The sequence below is a fragment of the Thamnophis elegans genome, chromosome Z (genome assembly GCF_009769535.1).
Source record: "Thamnophis elegans isolate rThaEle1 chromosome Z, rThaEle1.pri, whole genome shotgun sequence".
NCBI classification, from domain to species: domain Eukaryota; kingdom Metazoa; phylum Chordata; class Lepidosauria; order Squamata; family Colubridae; genus Thamnophis; species Thamnophis elegans.
The window spans coordinates 25960407-25985855 of NC_045558.1; the positions used below are offsets into that span (position 1 = coordinate 25960407).

Below are 25449 nucleotides of genomic sequence, written 5' to 3' on the forward strand. Positions count from 1 at the left end.
AGGCAGATAAATGGGATGCCTATTGAACAAGTGAATTATTGTACTTATTTAGGAGTGTGGTTTTTTTTCCTTTTACCAACACAGGATCATGGATAAATCATTTTAAGAGCTTGGCAAGGCACAGAGGAAAGTACTGAAAGATTATACAAAGTATTTAATTATAATTACTCAGGTATCTTGTGCCCTATACTGAAAGTATTTAGGTCAAAAGTAGTCTCAATGCTACCTTTGGTGCGGAATTTATTTATTTATTTAATAAAATTTATATGGCCACCCAACTCGCTCTGGGCATTTTACAAGAATAAAAACCCAATATAAAAACAATAAAAAGCAACAATTCCCCTTACTCTTCTGGGTGGTTTTCTGAAATCTGCATCATAACTGTTGGGCCTTACAAAAGCTATCTTACTTACTTGATAGACTACTCAAAATATGTTTAGTAGAACAGATAAATATGACTGACTCCAGTTCCTGGATTAGGTGCTTTATCAAAGTTATTGTGCAGCATGGGTTTTCCTCACAGTATTTACTCTCAATTCCTCTTAGGAAAGGAAAATTTCAAATAGAGAGTCATGGACATCAGTACTGAAACTGACATGGAGTTACTGGAAACTAATAGAAGTTTTTTTTGTTAGCTAAAAACAAAAGTACTTTTCAGTTTGAGAAATTCCTGTCAAAGAGATGGACACAATTTTCATGAAGGGGCTATTTTAGAACCAGATTGGAAATGCTGGATTCCATGGCCAAAAATAGGCATTCCACAACCTGCCATATCACAGGAGGACATGTATATACATCACCCAGCCACTGAAGACATTGTTCACATTTCCTTTGATTAACTATGTGCCCTTCTTAGGCTTAGACAATTAACATACCTACTTGAAAGAAAACTTCACTGAGATCTGAATCACCCATTTCCTCCTGGGTTCTGATTTATACATCGTGAATTTATAAGTTTATAGTTAAAAAAACTGAACTAAGAACCCATTACATCAAACAGATTGGGGCATCCTGTAAAGGTGATGTATTTATCTGAATATTGATCCCATATATTTATCACAAAGTATTGTATTAGTGTATTTTATTTTATCTATTTTACTCTGAAATTAGATTTTTGGTTTATATTTTGATATGTTGGAAAACTGATCAATTGTCTGTCCATGTCCGTCCATCCATCCATCGATAACCATCCAACTAAAATTTTGCTTTCTTATACACGGGCAAAGGTTTTACCCAAATTCTATTCTTCCATCAATACAAATAGAAGATCACTTGTTCTATTAACAATATATTCAGAAATCAACAATAAGATATTTAAAAATAATCTCTATAGATAAGAAATATATGACTGTGACAGTGATTTAAAGCTGGATCTATATGGAATAAATTAACAAGATAATTTAATTATCATTTATAGAAATATTCATACTCAATGAATACTGTTGTCTGTTTTAAGGCTGCAAGGATTTCCCCCCTCTAATCACATAAGGTGTCAGCACCTAGCTGAGCTTGAATGATACTCAAAGCAAAATCAGCCCTAGTTAAGATTTTCACAGGAGACCATGATTCCAGAGCTATAGGTACACTGGAAAGTTGAAAAGATCTCCACAAAGAAGGTGTTTTTATTTTACTTTGATTTTATTTTACATGATTTAATCAGTTTATGTTAATTCATTGGTTTTATAATAAATTATTTGCCTGTCACTATCACTATTACTGTAAATATGTTTGAAATGTTTTTTAACAATTTTTCTTATTTTTTGAACAAACACAAACGGACAGGACAAAAAACAAAAAACGTAAAAGCACCTTCCATTACAAATTATAGAAAGTGTGTCATCAGCTAGTTACAAAATTTCTGTGCATCCCTTCCATAGTCATCACTTGCAATACATATCAAATCTCTCTCACACACACACACATAACTATTATTGTACTTCAACCTTCATTTGACTATAGTTGCTTTTACATCCTTGTATATGAAATATTTTAAATCTAAAATAAAATTATATAATGACATTCCATTAGATCTTCCTAAAACATCCAATAACATTACATCTTTATAACATGTTCTAAATAAAAAAATAATTATATTTAATAACAACACTTTTAAACCTCCTCTGTCTCCATTTGTAATTTATATAAAATTTCATATTGTCAAACTTGTATGTATGTATGTATGTATGTGTGTATGTATGTGTGTGTGTATATGTGTGTGTATATGTATGTGTGTGTGTATATATATATATTGTTGTATTTGTGCTTGTATTTGTAATTATCTAATATATATATATGTGTGTGTGTGTTGTATTTGTGCTGATAATGTATGTATATATGTATGTGTGTGTGTGTGTGTGTGTGTGTGTGTGTGTGTGTGTGTATATGTATATATATATATATATATATATATATATATATATATATATATATATATATATATATATATATATATATAATTTGACTCTGACCATTATTTTTTAAGAATTCCTTATGAGAATTCTAGATTGATTAGTTTGTTAATTCTTTTGTTTGTTGCCTTGGTTATGTATATTTTCAGAGACTTCTCCAACACCAACATCAATGTTTTCTCTATCCATGTCCAATGTTTATTTCTGTAAAGTGGCACAGGAAATACCACTGGGTCATAGCTGGCTTCACTAAGCCTGTGCTGACATGGAGCTCCTAATAAACAATGGATTTTTCTTGAAAACTGGCTTGAGACTCCTGCTTTTATTAAGGCTTCGGTCGGAACTCTGACAGCAAGCCAGCTCTGCCAAAACTAACCAAACAACAGGGATTCCTGAGCCCCAGACTTTTCACCTGTTTCCTGGTACCTGGGCTGCATGGAGAGAAACTCAGGCCACAATGGCAAAGAGTAGGATATCCGAAGAAAGCCTGCTCCTGGCTCCCCAGAAGGAGACAGAACCTGCCCTTGCACCAGGAAACTCCAGGAGCCAGCAGCCCAAATGGAACTCAACTGCAACCGTCTCTGACCATGAAAGCCAAGACAACTGAGATGCCTGCCTCAGCAACCGAAGTAGAAAGGGATGAGGATTGGTGGAAGAAAATCCCTAAAGCAGTCATGGTCATATCTCCCTCTCCTAGCTCCCATCACCTGGGGCAACCCATAAGCAAGTTAGGAAGACTGGAGTGGATGAAGGAGTGGGAAGAGGTCAGAAACCCAAAAACTCTACTGGCTCCCTTAAGTGAATCCTTAAAGCAATTGCGGGAGGAATTAGTCTGAGCCACCTTTTGTGATGAAGGGCAGTCGTGCTACCCCCCAAAAAAGAGGGAAAGAGATGGGCGGTGCACCTGATCCCCATGAAGTGAGAAGCCCGATCCAACCCGCCAAGCTCCAATTAATCAGCCTTACGTTTAAATTGAGCCTAACCTTGAAGCAACCCCGGGATGCCCATGGACTCCCAACTGCCCAAAAATGGAGAGGAAGACGAGAAGGCAGCCCCCCTTCTCCATCAGCCAAAAAGAAACTGAGCCTGAGGCTGCCCCCAGTGATCCCTGTGTGCCAATGGTAAGCTGACCAGGCTGGGAGACCCCCCCTCCATGGGCTAGAATTGATGCAGATTGCCAAGCATGCCAAGCTTAGGCAACTGGAGTCCAACAAGATGAGGGAGGAGCAGCATGGAATGAGCTGCCTTGATTCAGGGGGAAGTTTGATGGGGACCCAGACCAGCTGGTTCTGTTCCTTGACTCTGCCAGTATCCCCCTAGACCATTAGGGATACCTATACTCACACACAGTTATGGTGGATGCCATTGTCATGAGATTAGAGGGGAAGTAAACAAAGGGCTAGCAGCCCTCTAATAGAAGAAGCACCCCCGCCCCCAGCTGCAGGACATCGATGATTTTCTTTAAGAATTAGAGGCCAGATTCAAAGATGTGAAGGATGAGTTTCGGAATGAGAGACGGTGACCCATTAAAGAACATATCCATGACTTCAGAAGGCTCATGGGGAAGCTACTTCTTTGGCCGGAGCAGCTATTAATCCATTCCTTCAGAGAAAGCCTAGACAAGCAAATCAGCCAAGTAACTGCTTATCAAGACATTCCAAACCAGCTCTCTGAATAGTTCCATAATGGTTCCATAAGAGTGGACTGTGCATTGCACGCCAATGACATGTGGAGGGGCAACCGGACCCCAGAGAGAGAGGGCAACCAGGTTGGAGGCCACCCTGCCGATGGGAGGGCACAGCAACACAAGACAGCCCCAAAACCAACCCTCTCCAAAGACAGTTGAAATGCTACAAAAGCAGAGGCCACTTTGCATCAGCCTGCACAACCCAAGCCAGAGCAACCACCAAGGGCACGGCCACCCAGGCATGCCGCTGACAAGTCCCAAAAAGCCCTCCAGGCTGTAGTGGTCCCCCCTCATCCAGCAGAAGAGGGGGGAACTCCAGATAACAACAACCAATTACTAGAACCATATGACAGTGAAGACAAGGATGGAAATGACCCAATGGTGAGTGAAACCATCCCCCCTTTTGTCTTTCTGATATGTCCCACAGCCCCCAAAACAGGGACCTAGGGCACTTTTCAAGCACTAATAGACTCAGGCTGCACTAGATGTTTGATTAATTTACCCACAGTCCTGAAATTGGGATCAGAGTTGCAAACCCAATTAGGTTCAAGCAGGTTGACAGATCACTGGGAATCAATTCGATTCGTAATAGCTCCCAAAATGACAGAGATGGTCATACTAGGGCGCTCTTGACTAGACAAGTGGGGTCCAACCATCTGGTGGAAACTGGAGGCTGAGAATAGCAATATCCCCTCACCTGCAAGTAGAGATATCGCCCACACAAGAATCCCCCACCAGAACAACTGGCAGCCACATCTGAACAAACTCTAGAGGCTGAGCAGATTCCTCAAGAATATCAAGAACATCAAGAGCTCGCTGAAGTGTTCAACAAAACTGAGTGCGATGTTCTCTCTCCTACCATGCAACAGACGAGTGAGCCTCCTTTTATTAGGGCATTGGTCAGAATCTTGATAAGGTCCTTCACATGACTGAACAATAAACTATCAATAATTAATAAATTAAAAACCTTGGACATAGATTTCAAAATCCCCTTTTTGCATGGAGCGGCAAGAGGCTCAGCTCTGCTTCTATCCCCCCCTCCGCTCCAGAGAAGCCGGCCGCGGGCGAGTCTCCACAGCCCTGGTTCCCTCTCCAAGCAGCCCCAGGAGGACCCGCATTCCGCTCCCTCTTCCAAGTCCCGAGTGGCCAGCCTTTCGCCTCCGTGGCTCTCGCTCCAGCCTTGCCCGGGCTCCTCCTTGGCAGGCCTGCCGGAGCTCTGGAAGAAAGTGGCGGGAGCCGAGGCTGGCCACTTGGGGCTTGGAAGGGGGAGCGGAATACGGGTTCTCCACTGCCGGAAAGTCTGGGAGGGAAGCGGGGCTGGCCCCTTTCCTCCTGGGCTGCTTGGGAAGGGAACCGGGGCTGCGGAGACTCGCCCGTGGCCGGCTTCTCTGGAACGGAGGGGGGGATAGAAGTGGAGCTGAGCCTCTTGCCGCTGCGGGCCTGGCTTACGGAGTGCCAAAAGAGGAGGGGGCCTTTTGGAACACCCCCCCCCCACCCTCTTCGCCTTTCGCCTCTGCGGCTCTCGCTTCAGCCTCGTCTGGGCTGTGGGCTCCTCATTTGAAGAAGTCAGCTTCTTTTTACCACTTTAAATATTATTCAGGGATTCAGGGAACTATTTCTGTTTCAACTAGTGAACCAACCAAATAATACATACATGTTGCAGTGAAGAGCGAGCCTCATCCTTCTCCCCCACTCCTCTCTCCTCTGAAGCGCGCCCTCTGAAATAACCCGCCCAACGTAAGCGTGCTCAACTGCCAACAAGGCATGATTCGCTGCTCCCAGATCAGGAGGTGGGAGAATCAGTGCCTCCTATGCATACAATTTTTTTTGCTTTTTAACCCTTTCTTAACTTTAAAAAGGTGAAAAATTCCTTATGCAAAAGAGGCCCCGAGTTCTCTCGCCTCCTCCTATAGTTAACACTAAGCACAGATTCCAAGTCACTGTGACTTTGAATCTGGTAGCAACTACCTTGGAGACTGGTGAGGCCCCGCCTCCCTTGCCTCTAGTGACTGCACGTCCCTGGTGTGAATGTAACACATACATATAAAAAGGTCCTCCACAGAGGGAGAAGAAGAACCAGCTGGCTTCACTGTCTCTGCTGGTGTTTTACATTGGGGAACTTGCAACACTCCTGTAATTAGAAAGTTCTGGATTGTACCAGGATCAAATAGGGCCAATCCCCACCACAGATCTTCTCCCTTTAAGATTCTCCAGGAACTGCACATAGAAGGTGAATTAGCTAACATACTCAGGTTCTCCATCATATAATAGGAGGAAATTAAAAATCATCAAATTGAGCTATAAGATGCATCATAAATAATACTTCCTTCTTTTCTGGACAATATAATGAAGCATCTCTACATGCAACCGTACCTTGAAATCCTGAAACTATCTGAACAACATCTTCATACACCATCAGAGTAGCTGACCGCTCAGGAAGAAGGCCAAGGCTCAAGGAAGAAAACACTGTATTTAAAATAAAAAAAAGGTTAATTGCAATATTCCAGTGGGATGGGGGAGCAACTAATTAAATATTAGCACAAATATCCTTTCTAGACAATATCAATATCTGTCTATACACACACACACATGCACACACACGCACATACATATGTATGTATGTATGTATGTATGTATGAATTCATCAGATGATAATATATACCAAATAATATATACTTTTGTTTAAACAAGTTATAAAGACATTTAGAGGCAAATGTTAAACTTAAAGTGGCAAAAACAGAGAAATTCATGGAGAGACTGAGTATTTCAGAAAAGTTATACCACATGTGAACTTTTTTTCTTCAGTCATCATTGTAGAATTTTTAATCTCAGTGACAAACATAAATCCTTGTGTGAAATATTTGAAGATAAAAAGATCCTTCTCTAATCACATGGGCAGCATCTGTTTGCAACTGTTGATGGAACTGGCATGATGTGATCAGGAATGAGTTTCAAAAATTTTTACTACCTATTTTATGGGCGTGGCTTGATAGTCATGTGACCAGGTGGGTATGTCCAACTTGTAAAATGTGGTGAAGTTCACTTAACAATGCTCTCGCTTAGCAATCAAAATTTTGGGCTCCATTGTAGTCATAAGTCAAGGACTATCTCTGCCTTCCTCTGCATGGCAGCCTTGATCTAGTAAATTCCTTCTCCTTTCTGGCAATTTTCCTCTCTTAGTAGCACCAAAATAATCCAGACAATGTAAGGTTTCCTGTTGCAGCAGGGGGTTGGACTAGACCGAGTAGCCTTCTAGACCTTAATTGCTGTTCTCTCTCTCTCTCTCTCTCTCTCTCTCTCTCCCTCTCTCTCTCCCTCCCTCCCTCCCTCCCTCCTTCCCTCCCTTTCCCCTGTGGGACAAGGCTTCCAGAAAGGAAAAATCAAGTTGCTAACAAAACCTGCCAGAGACTTATTCCACATTCCTGCCAGATAGAGACAATGAGATAATGAGTCTTATAGAAAGTTTGGCTCCATTCACACAAGCAGGGAATCATCCAAATACAAAGCCCATATTGCACAAACCCCAAAACTTCAAAATATAAAACCATATAAGAATAATAAAAACCTATTCTAAGTATAATACTTTAAGGTGTTGTAGATAGTCTGTGTGGACATTCAGGTATGCTGTCAAGCATTTTTTGCCTTCTAATCCACAGCGATGTATAGCTCTCATCAATGCTATTTAAAATGAATCTGCAATGTCAAGCTTTTTTCAGAGGAAGGATATTTGTAAATTTGCAAACCTCAGCAAAGGTCGGAAGAAAACTTAGTGATATTTTAAATAGCAAGCAAAGATGTTTAATTTCAACAACTTATAGGAATAGATTTTTCTCCTAAGATACAAATTTAATTTTCAAAAATGCTAACAAACAATAATAAATGTATGCCACCAAAATGTAGAGGCTTTGCTCCATGTTTCATGAAGAGGAGACTAAGAAGATCCAAGATGACCTTCGGACGATCATGTGCCTGGAGAAGAGACGATCTTGAAGACCACAATTCTTGGTAAGGAACGATTGGAAGGGTGAGTCTCATCACCTTTTCCCTTCATTTTTCCTAAGAATGCATGAATTTTAATTGTACTTTTTAAAGCTTTAATATTTTTAGCTTTACAACGAGCTAATTGCTGACATTTTTTATAACTCCTTGCTAGACTTTTACAACTTTTTTTCTTTTACCGTTTATTTTTAAACTTCAAACCACTTTTATTTTCATTGTAAGGAAGTTCGTGATGAAAATGTACAAATTTTCTTCTTTCTTTCTTCTCTTAAAAAGAAAAAGTTCTGGTATTTATTTCTTAACTTTTGATGGAAAAATTCCCTTTATAAAAAACATTTTTGATTCTGGAAAAAACTCTATCTCAATCTTACTTTGTGGACATTGGGTTATGATTTATCTTCTTCTCTTGTTCTTGGAAAGAACAACGTATTTTTAAAAATATTCCCAAAGAGATAAAATTTTCTGGGAAGCTTTTGAAAAAAGAATGGTCTTTTTTATTTGAAACATATAAACATATTTCATATTATATTTGAAAATATAAACAAAAAATTGATGGGACAACAACTTTGAGCCAATCTTATATATGATATCCAAAAACAGAAAATACAGTTGGATTTGATTTGCAATAGATGAATTGGAATCTTATCTGTTTTTGCCACATGTGAAGAAGTAAGTAATTGCTCTGAAAATTATAGATCTGCCAAAAAAGATAAAAAGGAATATGAATACAAGAAATTCTGACATAATGGAATAGATGAAGGATGGACTGGACTCCCTTGACAAGATGAACACTGTGTTTTTCAATAATAGATGCTGCAGAGCTATTTACAACAGAGATGTATGAACTTTGTAAATAAGAGGCAATTTTGGAAAAGTTCCCAATTAAATCCTAAGGAAAGGTTTTATTATTAAGAGATAAACAAAGGTATTTGATCCTGAACAAATGAGTGATAATGCTTGGGGTGATTTATAGTAGTTAAGTAGTTAAGTAGTTATAGTAGTTAAGAAACCATGTAGTTAAGAAACTATTATAGTAATTAAGAAACCACTATAGAGTTTCTATAAGTAAATTACAAAAGATAAAGGCTTTGACTTTTAACTTTACTGTTGGTTAACTTCTTAACTATTTTTTCTTCAGATATAAGTCATGTGAAAAAGAAATTTCATCCTCTTTGCATTCTATGGCTTTATGTATCAGGATACAGTAAAAACTATCTGGCCTTAACAGTGCTTAAAAGTAGGTAAATACTTCAGATGAACAATAACACGTGGCATATTATATACCATGTCATATTTATTTTACAAAAGGAAGGCCAAAATAGAGAAGCCATGTGTGAAAAATTAAGTACATTGTTGTGGAGCAATTTTGAGGTTTCATGGGCATTTGTCTATGCATAGCTCTCTTGAGGTCTTGCCACAGCATCTCAATCAGGTTGAAGTCTGGTCTTTGCCTGGGCCATTGCATCACCTTGATTCTTTTGTTTTTCAGTTATTATGTTCTAGATTTCTTGGTTGACTCAATGACTGCAAGATGCCCGTGTCATGTGGCTACAAAACAAGTCCAAATCATCACCCCTCCACTATTGTGGCTTGATGGATGGTCTGAGATGTTTGTGCTGATATGCTGTGTTTGGGTTCACCAAACACGGCACTGTGCATTATGGCCAAACATCTCAATTGTCTAAAGGACAGTATTTCAGAAGTCTTGTGATTTGATCAGATATAACTCTGCCAACTTAAAGCCTTGCTTCCATGTTCTTTTTGGAGAAAATGTTTCTCCTGGCCACCTTTCCAAACAAACCATATTCATTCAATATTTTTCTAATTCTATAATATAGCATTCTAACTCAGGCCTGAAGAATCTGAGATGCAATTCTTGGATTTTTTTGCAATTTCTCTAAGCATTGCATGGTCAGCCCCTGAAGTAAATTTCTGGGACATCCATTCCTGAGAAGAAGACAATTCTATTGAGTGTTTTCCATTTCTGAATAATCTTCTTCAGTGCAGAATAATGGATTTTAAATTATTTGGAAATGGCCTTATAACCTTTCCCAGACTGATGGGCAGCAACAATTGCTTCTCTAAGATCACTGCTGATGTCTTTATCCTTTGGTATTGGATTAACACACACCTCAATGCTGGAGGTCAGCAAACTCCTAAAATTTCTGTTTTTATAGAGGTAATCACACTTGCTGATGATCAATTGATAAAGGATACTTGATTAGCTTCTTCAAACCTATAGAAGCAGTAAGGATGTACTTAGTTTTTTGCACATGGGTTCCCCATTTTGGCTTTATTTTTCTAAAATAAATGATAACATAGTGTTGTTCATCTGAGGTTGTATTTATCTACTTTTAACAACTGTTAAGGACCGGATGATTTTTACTATGTTCTGATCCATAAAAGAACTCAAGGACTGTACAATATATGAAAGGTCAAATGGGTTGCAAACACATATAGAAGTTTATAAATTTTGGACCTGCTTTGCAAGGGGGGGAACTATTATTGCAGCAATATATTTGTCATTGTTCAAATAAATTTTGTTTTGTTTTTTGTCCTTTTAATTCACATTTTTAATGTTCTTGTTTAGTTTTGTTTTGTCTTTGCTAATTTTTTCCTTTGGATTTTAATCTTTTGTATAAAATTTTGAGAAAAATCAATAACAAATTTAACTGTAGATCAGATTTTTCTCAAATTTCAGCTGTTTTATTATGGTAAATTTCTTTCTTACAATCTATGTAACAAGCATTACATAATCACAAAATGGCTTAATGAAGAAAACAAGCAAAATCAATGCTAAGAACTTGAATTGGAGAATATATATATTTCTAATTGTGAACCAAATAGAATCAACAATATGTGGCTCTCCAGATGTTAAACTGGAATACACTTGGAATACTGCATCCAGTTTTGGTTGCCACAAAGTTGAGTGTCTAGAAGGAGTGCAAGAAGAGCAACAAAGATGATTAGGGACTGGAGGCTAAAACATATACAGAACAGCTAGAATTGAGTATGTCTAGTTTAATTAAAAGAAGGAGTAGGGGTGACATGATAGCAATGTTCAAATATCTTAAGAGTTGCCACAAAGAAGAGGAAATCAAGCTATTCTCCGAAGTACCTGAGAGCAAAACAAGAAGCACTGGATAGAAACTTATTAAGCAGAGAAGCAACCTAGAACTAAGAAGAAATTTCCTGACAGCTAGAACAATTAATAAGTAGAACAACTTGCCTCCAGAAATTGTGAATGCTCCAATACGGAAGTTTTAAAGAAGAGATTGGATAAACATTTGTCTGAAGTAGTGTAGAGTTTCCTGCCTAGCAGGGGGTTGGACTAGAACAGGGGTCAACAACCTTTTGGATCTCAGGGACCACTAAATTCATAATTTTAAATCCCACAGACTATTAATATGATTTTTTTAAAAAGATAAATAGTATGTAGTTCAATATAAAAAATGCTAATAATTTTTCTGCAGACCACCAAATTTTCTTGTGGACCACCAGTGGTCCTCCAGTTTCTCCACAGACCACTGGTCTAGAAGACCTCTAAGGTCCCTTCGAACTCTATTATTCTATTCTGTTCTTATTCTCATCTTATTCTTACCTTTTTCTTATCTATTCTATTCATTCCCAGTCCTCAAACACATAACATATTCTGCTGTTCACTCTCATATATTTACTTCTGAGAAATATTTTAAGGATTTAAGACAGGGGTCCTCAAACTTTTTAAACAGGGGGCCAATTCACGGTACCTCAGACTGCTGAAGGGCTGGACCGGCTGGGTGTGCATGGCTAAGTAGTCATGTCTCTCTCTCTCTCTCTCTCTCTCTCTCTTCCCCCTCTCTCTTTTTCTATTTTCTGGAGGTGGGGGAGGTGAAAAATGGACTGTTTTGCCAATTTTTTGGCCTCCTGGGGCATCTGTGCACCCCATTTTTCACCCCCCCAAGAAGCATTCTCCAGGCAAAAATGGCATGTTTTTTGGTCAAAAATAAGCCATTTCCACCTGGTTTTTTTTTTGTCTGTTTGGGTTTCTGTGCACCCCATTTTTCACCTCCCCTCCTCCAGAACATCTCTGTAGACCAAAATTGTTGGCCCTACCTTTCAGTTCCAGCCTGTGGGGCTCACGAAGATAAGTCCTGTGTTCGGCCAAAGGATGGGCGGGGTGATGTGGGTGGGGTAGCCTCATGGTCTTGCTTGGGCTAGATTAATGGCTTCAGCAGACCCATGTGGCCCATGGGCCATAGTTTGAGGACTCATGATTTAAGATTAATAAAAAGAACCAGTTTGGTGCATCAGACTAGAAACCAGGAGACCATGAGTTCCAGTCCCCCTCAGACAAAAAGCCAGTTGGGTGCTCTTGGGCCGGTCACTCTCAGCCCTAGGAATGAAGGAATGGCAAACCATTTCTAAAATCTAGTAGTTCTAGTAGTTTTCTAGTAGAAAAAGTAGTTCCTAAGTATTTAGTGGGAATATGGCTCAATATCCAGAAAATAGCAATAGCACTTAGACTTATATACCGCTTCTCAGTTCTTTACAGTCCTCTCTAAATAGTTTACAGAGAGCATATTGCCCCCCAAAATCTGGGTCTTCATGATAAGCTTTGCATTTCAGAATTAAATCCAACACAAAATTTCTTTCAACATAGAAACCACTTTTGACATATAATTCTTTGTATCAGTTTGTATCATGTTTCAAATGGGGAGTTTTCTTAATATACAGTCTTAGCTTTCTAAATTTCAACAATCTGTTAAATAAGGATGGATCTTTCATTACTTAGACAGAAATTATTATTATTATTATTATTTTATGATTTATACAATCTTATTACTGTTATTGATATTTATATATTACTCATATTTTAACATTGACAGTTTTTAAAATAATAGTATATACAATATATTCATTTACATAAAACTAATTAATAAAGCTAATTCACAAATAAAACTGGTTAATGACCAAATGAAATTATCTAAATAACTATGTAATTTATCTAACTTTAGGTAAAAATCTACCTTACAAATTTAGTCCTATTAAATTCTGTGATGCTGGTAAAATCCCTATGCACTATTATACTTTATATTTTCTTTTCTTTTGCCTTTTTTATTTTGACTAGTTTAATTTTCTATTTTTATTTTCAAAAATATGTAATAAAATATAATAATAGAAACAACAATCCTAATAACAATCATAAGAACAGGATAGGCAGGATTGTTTCCTATTGATCTGAGAATAATAGGCAAATATACACAATAGATACTCTTTTTTTCATTTTGTTGCTATTTTAACTCCCTTGTTTGGGTATTTAACAGAGACAGAGGGGACAAAATAATAGTTTCTTTCCATTAAGAGTGCTGGCAACATGCCTAATAAACTTGATGGAGAATGCTCAGAAACTGTTTCTTTGAAAAATAAAACTCATTTCAAATGCCATTTTCCCCGAAAGTACAGTTGTGAATTTCAGTGATAGTTAAATTCCCCCCCCTCAAATATTAATAGCAAATCCTTTACTTAAGAAAGTCCTAAACAGGAATTAACCTAATTGCAAAAATAAATATTCTCCACTGTTCGTCTGTTAATGTGTCCTTGACTCATACTGATTTCTTCTGCCAATTTTTAATTAGAAGCTGAGAAACATCATCATCCAATTATTCACCATTTTTAAGTACAATAATAGGCAGAATTACTGCAAAAGTTTTGTTCCATGCTTGTAGATCCAAAGTTTACCCCAATGTTTTTCAATCATCCCTAAAATGTTTGGACTTCAACTCCCAACATGCCCCGGGGGAATAAGACTGGAGTCAAAGGGTGGGTAAATATACATTGAGAAGTCAAATGGCACCACCTTGTGTAAATTACTCCTCAATTCTTTATCCTCTAAAACATATGGCTTTATTCAGGACTCATCGGAAAAGGGGACTCTACATATTTGAAAATACTCCTTGATATGTTCGCATTAGCAAAATTGTTCATGATTGTATAAAAATCATCAAATCATGATTATAACAAGTTTTATATCTGTCCCTCCTTCTGCTTCTTCCCCTCATTTTTTTAAAAGTAAAATCTTACCTCAGAACAAAAATAAAGATCTCTTACCCGGCAATCTTACAGGTTTCCATGGTGCAGAGTTTGGCACATAAGCTTGTTTAGTTGCAGTAACTATTAGCTGACTGTCCAGCTTATACTGAAACTTGATGAAGGCAGTGCCATCTGCTCTGGTGTTTCCTGAAGCAATTGGAACCTGGTTGGTAAAAATCTCGATAAAGGCTTCTGTGACTGGCTGATGTGTGCTGGCATCACTGACATGAACCTTCAGAGTCACTTCTGCAACAAAAACAGAGTGTTAATTAGCACCTTTCACCTTGGTAACATGATAGAAACAATGCAGAAGTGGAAAGGAGAGGACCAAAGGTTTTATCTTGACTCTTAAAATGTTCCTGCATCCTTGCCAGTGATGGAGCAATAACTAGTGTTGTCTGAAGGTTGTGGTCAAAAAATTCATGCTGATGGCCACAGTGGGGCAACACATCTTAAAAAATAAACAGAGCTTCAGTCATACCACTATGACTGCCAGCTTGAATTTTTTGCCCTCTTATGGACGCCCCTATGCCTGCATGACAAATAGATTCCCAAGAAGAATTTATAATTATATGGTCAAGTATAATCAAATAGTAAGAAGGAAGCAACTATTGATGGTCTAGAAATACAGTTTTGGGGAGAATGAGAGATTAGGAGGGGCTTTTGGGAGATATTTGGGAGGGGGAAAGGCCACATGACAGCATCCTTCTCCTTATATTACTGCTTCCATCTGGCAGAGATTACCAGCCCACCAGTGACGTGCGGTGAGGTTTATGGATGGTGAGGCACTGACACAGTGGTGGGTTTCAATTTTTTTTAGACTTGTAGACTTCAACTCCCAGAATTCCACAGCCAGGCATGCTCAGTTCCAATTTAAAGCGACAGCATTTGTTTTTCTCCTTTGCGAAAAAGTTTCCTTCATTCTTTTTCTTCTCCCTCTCCCTCCTTCCTCCCTCTTTCCTTCCCTCCCCCCTCTCTCAAACAGACACATGCACACAGAGAAGTTGGATTGGACTATCTCTCCTACCCCCTTCCCTCTCTCACTCACTCTCTCTCTCTCTCAAACACAGAAGTTGGATTGGATATATTTTCCAATGGCTTGAAAGCAGCTTCTCTGCCATACCCTCCCCCAATTCCCCTGCTGCCTTCCCCAAACACCTCCACCATTGCAAGTACAGCCTGCTGTCTGGGTGGGAAATGCCTGAAACACAATAAAGCCCATCCACCCACTCACCTCCTGCTTGCAGGCTGGGGTGAGAGAAGAGACAGAGAAGCCGGAGGGGAGCCGATCCGAGCCTTTGATTGCAGGCGGAGCCACGTTGCCTTTTCAAACTTGTAATCAGTGAAGCTGGGCTCATATAGTTTTATCCAGCTGTGTGTGTGTGTGTGTGTGTTTGAAAAGGCAACGTGGCTCTGCCTGCAATCAAATTACACTTGGGGAGGGATCTACACTTGAGGATGAAGTTTGAATTCCTCCCCCTCCCTCCGACCCACACGTACCCTTTTCTAGCTGTTTCAGAGAAGATTTCAACTCTGCTCTTGCCTGCCATCATGAAAAGAAAAAAAAATGTAAAAGGAAAAAGGCAAGCGCTGAGGTCAGGCTGAACTAGTTGCTGCCAGAGTCACCGTGGATGACTCTGGTTAACTGTTTAAAAAAACCTCCAAAAAAGTGCTCGCTACAGGAGGAGGCATGAGAACGACGTGCCTTACCTACGCCAGGAATTTTTAGGCTTTTAACCCTTGCTTAACTCTGCTCGAGTGATCATAAAACGCCTAAAATCAGACTAGATGACCAAGGTGGCGCAGTGGTTAAATGCAGCACTGCAGGCTACTTCAGCTGATTGCAGTTCTGCAGTTCGGCTGTTCAAATCTCACCGGCTCAGGGTTGACTCAGCCTTCCATCCTTCCGAGGTGGGTAAAATGAGAATCCAGATTGTTGTTGGGGGCAATATGCTGACTCTGTAAACCGCTTAGAGAGGGCTGAAAGCCCTATGAAGCGGTATATAAGTCTAACTGCTATTGCTATTGCTAGATGAGGCACGTCGTTCTCCTGCCTCCTCCTGTAGAGGGCGCTTTTTAGAGGCTTTTTTAAACAGTTAAGCAGAGTCATCCACAGTGACTCTGGCAGCAACTAGCTCAGCCTGATCTCAGCTCTTGCCTTTTTCCTTTTACATTTTTATTTCTTTTCATGATGACAGTGGTGAGGCTCTGCCTCTCCTGCCTGCCCGTCCCTGCAGTCCACCATACCAAAACAGCATCCAAGCAGTTCAGAAAGAGTACGCTAGGCTATTATCCTTAAATCAGAATATCAAACACACATATGGAACAGGACAGAATGACTAGATCTGACATGTGGATGCTCTTTAACTAAGTTGGCTATTGCTTCTGTAAGTAGAATAGTGATAAGATTATGCAATGGTCAAAGAAAATCCAGACAAGCTGTTTCATATACTTGTTTGAAAGAAACAAGAACTGCATGATTGCAACTCAATCACACCCATCTCTTTCCATGCAAAGGTAACAAAACAGAGTGATTCAGAAACTGGAAATTTAGGAAAAGATTGAGACTAACATGATTTGAAGAGAGGAAAGGAAGAAGAAACATGAGCAAGAGAGCTACAAGTGTATACAGGCTCAGGTAAAGTTCCAAAGGCCAGAATATACTATAAGACGAGTGGGAAAATATCATTTTTATGGAATTTATAAAGTCCTCTGCCTCCAAATCACTGAGGCAGATGTGAGGATTGTGCACCTTATATTAAGGCTTCAGAACCACATCCATTTGTCACAAAGGAGAGCAGCAGAAGTTGAGAGAATCTATCTGTCATGAAGGAGATCAGTGGATATTAAGAGAGTCAGGTTAAGCTAATGGTTAATGCACCAGGCCAGAAAGCAGGAAATCATGTTTCAAGTTCCGCCTTAGCCATGAAAGCCAGCTGGTTGACCTTAAGCCAACCTCTCTCTCTCAACCCATCACATCATAGTACTTTTGTTGTAGAAAAAAGTGTGTTGGATAGGACTAAATTCCAGTGCAAACCAACAATATCCTTCTCAACTTTCCAGGTCCTGTGTGAATCCAAGACTTGGGATTACAAGTCACCTACTAAAAAGAGCAGCAAGACACATACTACAACCCAAAGGGACCCATAAGTGCACTTGTGTTTTTTTTTAATTAATACTTCAGCAGTTCTTCCAGTCTTTAAAAAGAAAGATCACTTTCTTTCTTGTGAAGAAAGCAACTTTTTAAAAAGCAGCTGTAAAATTTTACATTGACTAAAGAAAAATGCTTTGGGTTTGTATTTTTACTATAGCTAGTCCTTGTTACAACTGTAATTGATCTAGAAATTACAGTTTTAAGTCATGCCTGTTGTTAACCACGTGATCACTGTGATTTTACAACCTTTTGTGTAGTAGTCTTTAAGAGAACACAGCAGTGTTAAGTAAATGTGTGGTTATTAAGCAAATCCATTTTAGCTAATGGCCTTTTTTTGTTGGAAGCTGAAGGTAAATTACTGCTTCCAGCAAAAAAACAAAAACAAAAAAAAACATTGCAAGTTGAAGTCATATAACTATGGGAGTCTGCAAATGGTTGTAAATGCGGATTGGTTGCCAAGTACCCAAATGCGATCATGTGACTAGGGAGAGGATTCTTTGTAACTTTGACTGGTTATAAACCCAGGATTACCTGTATTTGTATTTGAAATATTTTATAAAAGGTGAAGATGAACAAATAAAAGGGATGGAGGAGGGGGGGAAACCCAAAAAAGAGAGACAGAACATAACTACCAAAAGAAAAAGGTCAGAATAAAATCAAAGGGATTTCAGCTCACTTAAATTTTCTACAGAAGTGATTTCCCTTGCTGATTCTAATGAACAAAGATATTTTATCTCACTCTGGATCCCATCCTATCTGTCCTTTGGAGCTTTGTCTGATCTTGTATACACTTGTGGCTCTCTTGCTCATTTCAGATTGGGATTAGGTTAACAGTACCAACTACAGATAATGGAAAGTGCTAAATGTGTGTTTTATTTAAAATTCCCATATCTTCAGAACATCTTTCATCCAACCTCATATTTTTCAGCACATTATGGCGAGCCTTAGTCATTTTAGAACTCACCCTATGAAAAAGTACTGTCTGTGCTGTCCAAATTTTTCAACCTCCTACACATACTTTATTTTCATTCTCCAATAATGCCACCATAGTAACCATCCAGTTATGTCTTGGTAAAAAAAATCCAATAGTTTTTGTGTAGGGGCAATCTATACAATACAATATAACAGCAGAGTGGAAGGGACCTTGGAAGTCTTCTAGTCCACTCCCCTGCCTCGGCAGGAAACCCTATACTGTTTCAGACAAATGGCTATTCAACATCTTCTTAAAGACTTCCAGTGTTGGGGCATTCACAACTTCTGGAGGCAAGTTGTTCCACTGATTAATTGTTCTAACTGTCAGGAAATTTTTCCTCAGTTCTAAGTTGCTTCTCTCCTTGATTAGTTTCCACCCATTGCTTCTTGTTCTACCCTCAGGTGCTTTGGAGAATAGTTTGACTCCCTCTTCTTTGTGGCAATTCCTGAGATATTGGAACACTGCTAATCATGTCTCCCCTAGTTCTTTTCATTAAACTAGACATACCCAGTTCCTGCAACCGTTCTTCATATGTTTTAGTCTCCAGTCCCCTAATCATTTTTGTTCCTCTTTTCTGCACTCTTTTTAGAGTCTCTACTATATCATTCAAGCCAAACAATTCTGATCAGCAGTTTCCAATCCACTCAATGATTAAACGTTGATATATAACATGATCAAATGTAGAAAGTTTAGGCAGAAAGATAAGCAGCTGACCTAACACTGAAACTATCTTCCCACTGTATAATTTGAATATCCAGGGAGAAGGAAAAATAAATTTAAAAAGGGTAGAAGTAGTAAAAATAAATTATTACATCATCCAAATGGTCTTTCCCAATGTGCCATTAGCCCTAAACTAAAAATTCCCTGTTGTCCCAAGCCACTCGTACATTTATCCCCCATGAGTTTGTAAACTGCCCATCATCAGAATTTATAGCACCAAAATTCTTGACATACATACAGAATGATGACATGTACAGAAGGTGGGTGGATTATAAACTGTAAGATAATGCAATTTTTAGCTTGGTACAAAATGTTAAATCAGTTCTCCTAAACTGAAGAATTCTACCAAATTTCAGAGAGAAGAAATATTAGATAAGTATATAAGAAACTTAAGAGTCTTACTTACATTCTACATTCTAAAACTGCACTACAAATAGTAGAATGAATATTATTTTGTTTAAAACAGCAAAGAAATTATGCTCTTACTGTAGATCTAAAACTGGATAGGCTATACACCATACACATTTATTTTCTTCAAGTGAACTTTCATTTTAAAAGAACCAATGTAGGAAAGAATTCTTCTAAATTAAACAGTTTTGGTTGTATTAAGGCAGAAAATTATGCAACTTAACATAAGAGGAAGAAAAAATGAGAAAGATGAGAAAGCATTTTGATTATAATGATTCATTCATAGATCCATTCCTTGTTATTATTTTCTGATGAAGAAACTTAATAATTCAATGTTCAGCCTTCCCAGCTTCATGCCATCCAGATTCACAGGGATTGTAACATCAAATTCCTTCAGAAATATGGAAGACATCAGATATTCCAGAAGTCTGAAATATCTTAGTCTCCCAAACTGTTCCAAAAACAGCTAGTAAAAGATATTTTAATGGAATCTGCACAACCCATCCACATAATTATTTTTTCCATTTCTTCGTACCACAGCCATTTTTGGGTGGTCCCGCATTACACCTGATTAATATTCTTTCTTTGCTTTTGCTAAGATAGGCAAAATGGTGGCAAGGCAAGTGAGACCTGCTTTTAAAAAAACATAATATACTTTTATATAAAAAACAATAATCTCTAACTGCAGGATTGAAGTGTAAGTATTTGCAAAGATGGATGTAGATTTTTTTAGAGAAATACACACTGTACATCTAATACAGCCCTGTTGCATAGAAACCAAGTGATAATATTGTAATTACTGAATTGTAGAGGCATTTATGTTCTCTGTATTTCTAAAACAGGTTCTATGGGTACAATTCATTTAAATTTAAATCAGATCTATGTAGGCACAAATTGCCCCTTCCCCCCAAAGTATCTGAATAAAAAGCTAAAAGGCTATCCTCTACTTACTCTATTCCTAAAATTGTATGATCTATATCAGGAGTTGAGGGACATCAGTAGTGGTAAATGTGTATCCTGTGGAGAGTCTTGAAATAATTTAGGGGAGAAATACAGTATGAGATGCAAAGTAAAGAGATTAACTATATCAGGGAAGTTCATCCATTTGCTATCACCCACACACATCCCACACACATCCTTGGTATGTTATGTAATGTACGTAGGTACATCAGTAGCAGACTGCCTAGTGAAATGTTGTTCCAGCATTTGGAGAAATATGGTGCATCTGCAAAATGTTTTCAAATTAACTGAGCTTTTTTTAAATAGTGTGTAACACGCAATACTGCAGATTTCTGACAAGAAGAACTAGCCCTGAGGTTTGCTGCATTTAGTGGTTACCCAAACTATACATGAGCTTAACAGTTTTATTCTTTCTTCTTGAGCATCTTGGCAAATTATATTCCATTTGTTTTTACAACTTAGAAAGGAAGCCATAATCACTACGTTTTGGTCAAACGTATTCAGACAACTATAGCTCCTATTTTCTATTGCTAAATTTATTCTAACACACATGAAAAAAAGAAGGAAAAAAACTACCAGAGGTTATCATTTGGGGAAAGCTGCATTCAGAATTCATAGAAATTTAAAATAACAAAATCAGTGTCATGCACATATACGGCATGTTTTTTAAAGGGGTGAAAATTAATTTTTGCAATTTTTTTTCAGTGAGGGGTTCTAAAAATATGTGTTTTTGCACCAAGAATTCAAATCTGCTGTTATTTTTGCAATTACACAACATTTAGTTTGGTAAATCCACATCTGATCATATATCCCACAAAAGTGTCTTGTAACCCAAATACTATTAACTTATTCTCAAAATTACATCTTGTGCTACAAAAAAATAAAGTTTTTTTCTGCATGAATCTTATCAAGCTAAGTAAAAAATGATCCATGCAGTCACAAACTAACATCAGAAAGGATCACAGTGAAAGTCTCTTTGACATTTAGTTTTCCTCTCCCAAGAGATATGTTTTCTCTTGGATCTTATTCAAGGTTGTCACTTGTGAATTTACAACAGGGGTCACAAAAGAACTGTTTGCTCCTTCCCACTTTTCAAGCCTATTTGGCTATATTTCTCTTGCAAGATTGACTAGTGGATTCTAGCATCACCACTATTTTATTCTCTTAACAGTAGACCATATCTGACAATATCTTGCTGTTCAAACAGGGCAACAAGTCTCTGCCACTCCCAATTAGGTTGCTCATATGAATGAATGTTCCCAGTCTTGTTCTATTTTTAAAAACCATTAAAGATGAGTTATTACACTCACAGGAAACAAAGCCAGCAATATTAATGTACAATTAAATTTAACAAAAAAGAGAAAGACAGCTGAATCTGTGAAATGAAATGATTAAAATGTTAAAAGTTATATTTATGTAGTTATTTATGAAGCACAGCTAAATTATCTTAAATTAATTTCATTTTTGTCAAGATTTCTATGTGATACAGCCATTGTAAAATTATGTTTGTGTTCAATTTGAAGGAGTATATCATACTCACAAGTTTTTCAGGAAGCAAAACTTTAAAAAAAAGTATCTGTCACTTTAGCTACAGGACCTCTCAGTAAATAAATTTAGAATCAGTGCTATTTAGAACCAGCGGTTGTTCAATGGCCAAAATAGTTTTTCCTAGTTTCACCACAGGAAGAAGGGAATATGGAGAGTTCAGCCAAGTGTATAATTTTTGAAAAAATATGAATGTGAAAACTGCTAAACATACTTTCAGTTTTTTATTGAGTTGAGCAAACTTTGAAGCACTTCTACAATTTTACTACCCTATGTAGAGAAATAAACCAGCTGAACATTTTTCTATTTTATTAAAATCACAGAAAATTTTATAATTTAATATATCTTTATATAAACAATATAAATTCATGTATAATAAATGAGCAAAATATGCATTCAGTACTATATATTAACATATTATCTGCTAATGTAATGTTGGTAATGTTCACTTCTAAAGATTTATTCAAATGCAATTTACTGCATTCTAAATTTTGATATATCTACTTGGAATGCCTTTATATAGAAATTCTTCAAAGTATATTGGTAATCTTTGATTAATCAATCTTTTGGTAAAGGGATGTCCAAATCAATCTATCAATCTATCAATCTATCTATCTATCTATCTATCTATCTATCTATCTATCTATCTATCTATCTATCTATCTATCTATCTATCTATCTATCTATCAGTTACAATACTGGTATAATTACTTAATTGAACTCAAATTGAGTCTTTGGGTAAAATCTCACCCAAACAGAAACATTGATTTAATGGATAAAACCTGAAATTAATGTATTTGGATGAGAATGGAATACAAATTAAGAGTATTTAGAATACCCAAAGTCTATAAATTGTGCATTTATTGTACCACTATTTGCATACAAAACATACATTTTATAAAGCAAAAATATTTTATATTTGAAGATGAATTTTTCCCAATAAATACATGCATAGGAATTAGTCCCTTTTTAAAAGAAGTATCAACAGATCTCTGATATATTAATGCAAAAGTTGTAACAGAAGTTATCTAGTTGCTTTGTATATTGAATCTCATCTTGCCTTCCTATAGTCTCCTAGGATTTCTAGGGATAAAAAGATGTCATTATTCTACAGTCTTTATGTCTTCTTATTCATGTGCCATTTTTAATTAAACTTCTGTACACATAAGTAATGTCTGTCATATAAGTAATAGAGACCTTAAATTACAGGACTAGTTACAGAAAACTTCTTTAAATATTACTGCAACCAAAATTAAAAGAGTGCTGCTTTCGAAGCAGGGACATCAACTGTATACTCTATCTGACTGTACACCATCAGAATTTAGAATTACTATGTCATTCTTGTTTACTGTGTGTGACAAACTCCTGACTTTGATACAGCATCACAATATTTGCTAAACATTTCCTAAATTGATTGCATACCTCAATAAATGGAAGTCAGGTTTGTTTCTCCAAATAATTAGTCCATGTAGTCCATTTATACAAAGGCAAATGGGTGATCATTAGACTGCACCTTTGTAATTCCATTCAAAATGATTAGGAAGACAGATACATTGCTTAGACACAGGACAATATAGCTGGAACATACTATAGCCCTTCAGTGGGCAACAGTGACGTGCGGTGAAGTTTATGGCTGGTGAGGCACTGACATAGGGGTTTCAAATTTTTTTAGACTTGTGAACTTCAACTCCCAGAATTCCACAGCCAGACATGCTCAGTTCCGATTTAAAGCAAGAGCATTTTTTCTCCTTTGCGAAATAAGTTTTCCTTCATTCTTTTTCTTCTCCCTCCCCCTCCTTCCTCCCTCTCCCCTCTCTCAAACAGACATGCACACAGAGAAGTTGGATCCCTCTCTCACTCACTCACTCACTCTCAAACAAACACGCAGAAATTGGATTGGATATATTTTCCAATGGCTTGAAAGCAGCTCCGCTGCCTTACCCCCCCCCCCATTCCCCTGCTGCCTTCCGATCCAAGCCTTTGATTGCAGGTGGAGCCACGTTGCCTTTTCAAACTTGTAATCAGTGAAGCTGGGCTTATATACTTTTATCCAGCTCTGTGTGTGTGTGTGTGTGTGTGTTTAAAAAGGCAACGTGCATGCAATCAAACTTTTTGAATTCCTTCCCCTTCCTCACACACGCACCTTTTCCCGCTGTTTCAGAGAGGATTTCAACTCTGCTCTTGCCTGCCATCATGAGAAGAAAAAAAATGTAGAAGGAAAAAGGCATGAGCTCTGAAGTCAGACTGAGCTAGTTGCTCCCAGAGCCTCTAAAAAGGCTCTAAAAACCGCCCTCTACAGGAGGCAGGAGGACGGCGTGCCTCATCTACATAAGGAATTTTACGGATTTTAATCCTTGCTTAGCTCTGCTTGAGTGATCATAAAGTCAGACTAAATGAGGCATCTTGTTCTCCTGTCGCTTCCTGTAGAGGGCACTTTTTAATAGGCTTTTTTACACAGTTAAGCACTAAGCAGAGTCATCCACTGTGATTCTGGCAGCAACTACCTCAGCCTTTTTCCTTGTACATTTTTTTTCTTTTCATGATGACAGTGGTGAGGCTCTGCCTCCCCTGCCTGCACGTCCCTGGTGGGCAACACAATAACTCATCTACCCACCGAAATTCCTTTCATTTACTACCTACATTTTACCAACTTGGGGAGAAATGCTCAAGAAAAAGTAAGAAGAAATAAAAGGCTTGTTTATAAACACCAAGCTAATTGACCCCCAACCATCTTCTCTGCAGTGAATATATGATAAATGTAAGCTTATTCAAGGAACAGGAAAATACTGTAACTAGTTAACTAGCTAGATAAACTAACTATTGATTTGTAGATTATCTACGTGTGTGACAGAGATTGTGGCTTTCTTCTTCACATCCCCTATATTTCCCCTTTTCCATTAAATTCTTTTAGACATTTCTCATGGAAACTTTCTCCATATTAAGAACTGTATGGTTCCACAGTACAAATTATCTTTCAGGATTGGCCCGAGGCTGCTTTTCTGGGCATTAAGTGGGAACATACTAGAGCTAAAGAGAGAAGTCCTTGATAGAGCAGCTAAGAAGGCAATCCAGGGGATATCAGGATTTCAGTCTGATTGCTGGCAGCTTATTTATTTATAGCAATTGTTTATTAGAAGATAATTCTTAGAAATGCCTAATTTTGTATATTAATTAGCCATTATAAGAGCCGAGGTGGCACAGTGGTTAGGGTGCAGTACTGCAGGCCACTTCAGATGACTGTTATCTGCAGTTCAGCGGTTCTAATCTCACTGGCTCAAGGTTGACTCAGCCTTCCATCCTTCCGAGGTGGGTGAAATGAGGACCCAGACTGTGGGGGCGATATGCTGACTCTGTAAACCACTTAGAGAGGGCTGAAAGCCCTATGAAGTGATATATAAGTCTAACTGCTATTGCTATTGCTATCAAACATCTTGTTCATTTGTATTAAGTGGGTACTTTTTATTAACACCTTAATGCATATTGATTAGATTATAAATGTTGACATTCTTAAAACTTCATATTG

At 37.8% G+C, this 25449-nt stretch overlaps 1 protein-coding gene across 2 annotated transcripts in view; it reads right to left on the bottom strand.

The window, feature by feature from the left end:
- The window catches only part of LOC116523043 (protein FAM171A1-like), a 112718-nt gene that overhangs the window by 48207 nt on the left and 39062 nt on the right, over positions 1–25449 (bottom strand). For both annotated transcript variants that reach the window (XM_032238203.1, XM_032238202.1), the window contains exons 2-3: positions 14185–14412; positions 6469–6561 (exon numbers count right to left, since the gene is read on the bottom strand). In XM_032238203.1, the coding sequence (XP_032094094.1) occupies positions 6469–6561; positions 14185–14412 (321 nt within the window). The remainder of the gene's footprint in view (positions 1–6468; positions 6562–14184; positions 14413–25449) is intronic.